At 41.2% G+C, this 7,314-nt stretch overlaps 1 protein-coding gene across 1 annotated transcript; it reads left to right on the top strand.

Annotated features, from left to right (window-relative positions):
• The first annotated feature begins 17 nt into the window (after nt 1-17).
• irx5a (iroquois homeobox 5a) lies at nt 18-3,997 on the top strand. Its single transcript, XM_060911642.1, has 3 exons — nt 18-771; nt 1,918-2,323; nt 2,952-3,997. The coding sequence occupies exons 1-3, from the start codon at nt 526-528 to the stop codon at nt 3,665-3,667; spliced, it is 1,368 nt and encodes a 455-aa protein (XP_060767625.1). The 5' UTR covers nt 18-525; the 3' UTR covers nt 3,668-3,997.
• The last annotated feature ends 3,317 nt before the right edge of the window (nt 3,998-7,314 follow it).

Genomic DNA, 7,314 nt, shown 5'->3' with positions numbered 1-7,314 from the left:
CTGCGCGAGTGTGTCAGAGAGAGAGAGAAAGAGAGAAAGAGAAAGAGAGGGAGAGCTGGAACCGAGCACCAGCTCTCCTGCTCCTTCTCTGACTACACCCGAGAGGAGGAGCGTGAGGAGGCGACGTAGTGGGCGTCAGAATCCTCAATTTCCAACTTAGCATCCTGGCAGGGCACTCCGCGGCGCAAAGCCCCGTCCGAGACGCGCAAAAAAGAAAACTTTCTCGCTCAAAACACGGCATGAGAGAGGCGACAAGTCGAAGTGGTGAGGGTCCGACTGGAAAAGTCGATCACTACTGATCAACAGCAACAACAGTCCGGTTCGAATTAACGGAGAGAAGTCAGAAGTCTATGCATTCGTCGCTCCTTCTGATTTCCAGTGCGCGAAGGCGACGGACGCGCGCTCTGCTCATCAGGGACTCTATGCGCGAGCGCGGACGACTGTGTGTGTGAACGTGGGGGGGGAGAAAAAAAAAGCGGATTACAAAGTGCACCGTAAAAGAAGCTCGTTCTCCGCCGCTTGGCCATGGCGTACCCTCAGGGCTACTTGTATCAACCGTCCGCCTCTTTGGCGCTCTACTCGTGCCCGGCGTACAGTACGAGCGTGATCTCGGGCCCGCGCACCGAAGAGCTCGGCAGATCGTCGTCAGGCTCTGCATTCGCACCCTACGCCGGATCCACGGCGTTCAGCAGCGCCTCAGCTGCCTACAGCTCGCATCTGCCCTACGGAGCGGACGCCGCAGCCGCCGCCGCCACTTTCACCTCCTACGTGGTGAGTAAGGGTTTCTTTTCTTTTATTATTATTATTATTATTATATTTTATTATTTTATTTTATTATTTTTTCCCTCAAACCTAGTGTTACAGCTGTAGCTTGGGCAAAGTTGCAGGGCCGATTGCTTGTGTCCTTAATTTGTTTGTCTGCTTGTAATTGCTCTTGTTGTCTGTGACACTTTTTTTTTAAGCTATGCACGTTCAGCAAATACAGATTCAGCTCCTTCAAATTGGATTTATTTTCTGACCTGACATTCTTAGATGATATCTATATCTACTGGGATACGGATAAACAATTATTAGTCAAAAGAATGGTATGCTTTTTGCGATGAAAAAAAAAAAGAAGCTTGAGAAACAAGTCGAGCAAAAGACTTTCAGCAGAAAACATTTGCATCGCATTTGCATGAGTTACACATGACCCTATGACAAAAAGCTCTTAAAAGGAAACATTTTAAAAGGTTTGTTTAATTCAGGATTTTTTACATGATTTTTCTTTTTCTCTCTATGTGTGTGTGTGTGTGTGTGTGTGTGTGTGTGTGTGTGTGTGAAGAACGAGGTTTTTTTTTTAACTTAACGGAGCATTTTTTTTTTTTTGCTACTTCTATTTATAAATTACAAAATAATATCTGACAGACAGCATGGCCTAACATACTGACTGCATGCATGCAATAAATAAATTAATTAATTAATCAATGATCATCATAATGAGACTGAGAAATTTTAAGCAAAGAAAACACGAAATATATATATATATATATATATATATATATATATATATATATATATATATATATATATATATATATATATATATATATTACATTTGTAGACATTTCTGAATAAGAAAAAAAAAACACTTTGCAGAATAGAGTACAAGTTGTAAAGTCTATCTTGGGCGCCGTTTTTTTTTATTTTTTAAATTATTATTATTATTTCACAAAAGGCAAAATGTCTTGAACTCGTCGTGCCAGTAATTTGATTAGTCAGATTGTGTGTGTATGTGTGTGTGTGTGTTGTTCAGTAAGTTTTGAAGACATGTTAAACTTATATCACGTTAGTCTGAGTGTTTGTATCTATCACAGTGGGATTAATTTGTATTTTATAATTTTGGTGTTTTTTGTTTTTTTTTTTTGTTTTTTTTTGCAGAGTTCCCCGTATGATCACACGTCAGGCATGGCTGGCTCTATCGGCTATCACCCGTACGCAGCTCCACTGGGTTCATACCCCTACGGTGACCCTGCATACCGTAAGAACGCGACCCGGGACGCCACCGCGACACTGAAGGCCTGGCTCAACGAGCACCGCAAGAACCCGTATCCCACCAAGGGCGAGAAGATCATGCTGGCCATCATCACCAAGATGACCCTCACCCAGGTGTCCACCTGGTTCGCCAACGCCCGGAGGAGACTGAAGAAGGAGAACAAGATGACCTGGACGCCGCGCAACAGGAGTGAGGACGAGGAGGAGGACGAGAACATCGACCTGGAGAAAAACGACGACGACGAGCCGAACAAGCCTATTGACAAGGGAGACTCGACAGATACAGAGACAGGTTTGTGGAAAAATCATCAATTTTTAATTCGCCATCGTTTTTTTTTTTCCACTCCGGGCGCAAAATTGATTGCTGGTTAATGGCGGTGTATTATTTATAATAGGACAATTGCTTTAAATAATAATCACCTTGAGCTCTAATTTGACTCCTTATGGAGTGAGAATTGCTGGTGACGCGGGGTGTTTTGCAGTCCATTTATCTTGAGCTGCATAATAGGGGCACAGCTGGGGTACTGAATCTCATTTATTACAATCCGATTATTATTATTATTATTATTATTATTATTATTATTATTATTATTATGCTAATAATAATAAAAAAATCACCACAGGCTAGTAATATTTGTTTGTTTGTCTCCACTCCTCCCCTCCCCTCCCCTCCCCTCATATTACCCTCTTCTTTTTTCAATTGGAATTATATCACACATTTGTACACATTATTATTATATCTATTAGTATATCTTGCACCTATATATTCTGCATCATCAACTCATTATTATTATTATTATTATTATTATTATTATTATTATTACAATTTAATATCCATTCTTTATATAATATGTTTAAAACAGCAGGCCTGTATATATGTAGCCTTATATAATTATATTTCCATTTTGCCATTTTTTCAGATCCCAAAATCCTGCACGTGGGCGAGGCGCCTTGCGACAGATTTCACGACGACCACCACCACGGCAAAGACTCGGACCCTTTGCTCAGCGACTCGGACTTGAAGGAGGTGGACGAGCGCGTGGACGCACTCGTGGACCCGTCCAAAGCCACCACGTCGTCGCCGTCACTCGTGCAGCGGGCTCACGAACTCGGCGTGCACGACAGGCCGCCGGAAGTGGCGCACGGCGCCTCCGCGGTCAATCACAGCAACGCCACGTCCGTTATCCACTCTCCTCCATCCGCGCCCAAGCCTAAACTGTGGTCTCTGGCGGAAATAGCGACGTCCTCGGACAGGTGCAGAGGAGGTGGAGGAGGAGGAGGCGGTGGAGGAGACTCAGGGGGCACAGCTCAGAGCGCTCTACCGGCGGCCAGCGCCGTGTCTCCGAGCCGGACCTCGACGCAGTGCGCGCTCCCGGGCGGCGCCGTGCTCTCCCGGCCTCTCTACTACACGTCGCCGTTTTACGCGGGCTACACGAACTACGGCTCTTTCGGCCACCTGCACGGCAGCCACGGCTCCGTCACGAGCTCGGCAGCGACGCACTTCAACGGAATAAGCCCGAGCGTTTTAAACCGAGCCGAGGCTCTTGCCCGAGAAAGCAAAGCAAGGAGCCAAGCGCAGGTAGATCTGTGCAAAGACTCTCCTTATGAACTCAAGAAAGGTATGTCCAACATTTAATACCGGAATTCGTCTCCGCACTCATGGACTATTATTTATTATTTGTGGTTGCATATAAAAGAAGACGGCGAAGAAGAGAGAGAGAGAGAGAGAGAATATTAATAATGATAAAGGGATTTCGGACAGTTATTTTCTGAGTAAATGCTTATCTTCAAATCTTAGTTTCTGAATGGTTAATCAAGATGTAACATCTAAGAATTGTCTTAAAACGCTGCAGCCGCCTAAGTCTATTTGTATTAAAGACTAATATGTATATTTAATGTAGCATTTTTGTATTTAAAATGGACAATACATTATCTTTGAAGTAAATTATGACAAAAAAAATCAAAATCGCGTGTACAGCAGTTGTTGTTTTGGGGCACTTGCATGCTTTTGGATGACAAATGTGACAGCTGCAAGGAAAAAAAAAAAGCAAACAATGTTTTTAAAAATGTTGAGGCTTTTTCTGCGGCGTAAAATCACTCTGAGAGTCATCCAGGTTATTGGGGCTTGTTTTTTTTGTTTTTTTTTTTTGCTTGCTTGCCCGGGGTTAAAAAGGAAAAAAAAAGAGGAAGAAGGAGGAGGAGGAGGAGGAGGAGAAGAAAAAGAAGTGGGGGGGGGGGGAAGAAACCACCCAGTCACAGGTGAAATTCACATTTAGAAATCCAATGAGGTTAAAATGGCTTTTTAAATTATTATTATTATTATTATTATTATTATTATTATTATTATTATTATTCCAAAACGCACATGGTTATAAATACCTCGTATTTGTATAACCTATGTATTATCACCTGTATGAGAGATATTATAGTGATCACTGACTCACAGGCGTGAAAGTACTTCAGGAGGTGAATATTGATATGACAACGCTGGCCGAAGTGTCGAGCAGTCATTTAACCCAATTACACTCCATGCACGTCGTGTTACGTGCCGAGCGATCGGGTGTTGAACTCCAGTAATGAGTTCGATTTTATGCCAAATTTAGACCCTCTTCACTGTTTCCGAGGCGTAACGACTCGACTGAGAGGCACCGCGCCCACCAGTGCAATGCTATGAGGTGTTTGGGGAATATGCGCCAAGGTTCTACCCTTAATGGTGTGAAAGGTTGAATAAATACCACTGCGGATTACGAACGCGGGTGCAATCGCCATGAGCACCGCGTCCCTGCGCCTCTCGGGGTCGAAAACTCCATAGCTCTACCCTCCTCCGCAGGTAGGTGTCACACTTGCTCCTAATACGGGCCTTGCACTCTCTCTTTCACACACACACACACACACACACACGGAGCATCTTACCTCAGGTGGCGCGCCAGGAGGAGGAAATGGACCTCTGTCAAACCCAGCTAAACTAACAGTGGATCAGGACTGTAGGCACGTGCTTGCACTTTTTTTTTTTGTTTTGTTTTTGGTGAAGAAATAATTGGAATTTTCATATTTTTTAAATTAATTTATTTATTTGTCCTTATTTCCCCACGCATTATCATTAGCCTATAGATCCCTTTACATAAACTATTATTATTATTATTATTATTATTATTATTGAGATCAGTTGGGTCAAGTAGGCTACGAATCCATCATCTCATCTATATGAAATGTAAACAAGCCCTCCGAGCTGTGCACTGTGTTACTGGCAACGATTTAAGTATCCAAAACGAAATTATTAGAAATCAGAAATATTATTAGAAATCATGCTCGAGGCATGTCACAACATTTATAACTATCCAAATGAAAATTTAAATAATAATAATAATACAGTTTAAAAAAAGGATGGATTTGAGTACACTCAGTGTTTGATTGGAAGATGTAACCCCTTTGGGGGAAAAAAGAAAGAAAAAAAATCACTTTAAACAGATATTTTTGTCTGGCTCTTGTGACAAGGTTTGGATATTATTGATATTATTGATTGGCACGTGGTCAGAATCAAGATTTTTGGAAAAGGCTCAGATAATTAGCTGAGAGTATTTAATTCCGTGGAGTATTTATAGTGTTTTATATTGTTTAGATTAAACGCAAATGAACAGAACTAATTTAGAGACCATGTTCAGTTTATTTACGCACATCCCACTACAACCACCACCACCACCATCACACTACTACTACTACTACTACTACTAATAATAATAATAATAGGTATAAAAGAAGAACAGATTGCCTATAGGTCTAAGGTCGGGTCATTAATCTCTATAGTTTACTTTGCGCCCTCCACTTGAAAAGTCCCCTGGGTTACATTGAATTCCCGCAGCTCTAATGTCTCCCCCCGCCGCCCAGAGACCCGCCATATTTCATCTCTCACTACACCCCAGCATCCTAAATAGCATAATCACCTATCCCCCCTTCTCCTTCTTCTTCTTTTATTTATTTATTTATTTTCATTCCCCAGCTCCTTTCCAGGAACTGATGCTCCTTCTGCGCATTAAAAAGCTTTTTTTTTTTTTTTTTTTTTTAGCAGGTTTAAGTGAAACTGAAATGACAGTCCGGAGTGCCACAGGATATTCTCCTAGCCAAGGAAACATTTACTGGGTTTGAGTTCTCACATTTTACGGCGATATTTTCCCCATCGGTTTTTGTCAAGTGCATGTATTTCAAGCCAGACTTTCGCAGGACGAAAAATATCGAGCTATCGATAATAATTTACGATCTCATTTTCCGCCTGATGGAAATCAACTGAACGTTTAAAAGGATAAACAAGAAGAAGAACGGAAAGCCTGGTTCAAAGGATTTGGGGTTTGGGGTACAATAAGAGAGAGAGAGAGAGAGAGAGAGAGAGAGAGAGAGAGGCGGTTAATAGGTTCAGTAACAGTCGTGTGAAATCTAATTTCTGCACTCTAACCCAGGATTGTTTTTTTTTTTTTCTTGCCATATTTAGTCGTTATCACCTCTAGGGGATATTTGCAAAAGCCCAGATCACGTGACTGATCCGCCACTGTCGCTTCATTTGATGTGTAAATTTTATGGTATGAATAAAACGGCTATATATATTATTGATATTATAATGGATATCTGTAGATATGTGTGAGCACAGGCCTATAATTTAACCATCTATCTGCTTCATGAACATTTCTACTGACTTATTAATACAGTACAATTCCGTGTCTCTGTAGCTGCACACAGTTATTTCTCTCTCATTATTGTGAATACAAACGTTGATGTTTTTCCACCGACAAGCTTGTTTCCAGTCGACCGAGTTCACCCCAGATTTTCTACATTTTAAATGTCATGATCTCTGAATTGATCGCGCAACCTTTTGCACATTAATGCGAGACTCAGACAAGTAAAAAAGAAAAAAGGAAACAAAAAAAAACCCTCAGCCTATTTATTCTCAGAAAGGTAGAGAGGGGAAAAAAGTGAAAATAATTAAACGCCAAACTCAGTTGTGCCGAAAAGCAACAACTGAAAATCTGAAGCTAATAACATTCAGTCATTCATGTTCACGTCTGTATTTTATTTATATATTTATTTATTGAAACTGAAATCAGTATGTTGTGCAAAAACATGAAATACACATTTTTTTCCCGTGTCTGCTTTATTTAATCATCATAACAGAGTTCACTGGGCCATGAAAGTTTGACAGGCTGGAGTGGAATGATTAGAGAAAGCAAAACTGCAAAAAAAAGAAGAAAAAAAAGAAAGAAACAAAGAATACAAGTGAAGTCCGAAATTATTAAT

Source organism: Neoarius graeffei, chromosome 27 (assembly GCF_027579695.1).
Source record: "Neoarius graeffei isolate fNeoGra1 chromosome 27, fNeoGra1.pri, whole genome shotgun sequence".
NCBI lineage: Eukaryota > Metazoa > Chordata > Actinopteri > Siluriformes > Ariidae > Neoarius > Neoarius graeffei.
This window is presented reverse-complemented; position numbering and strand designations above follow the sequence as displayed.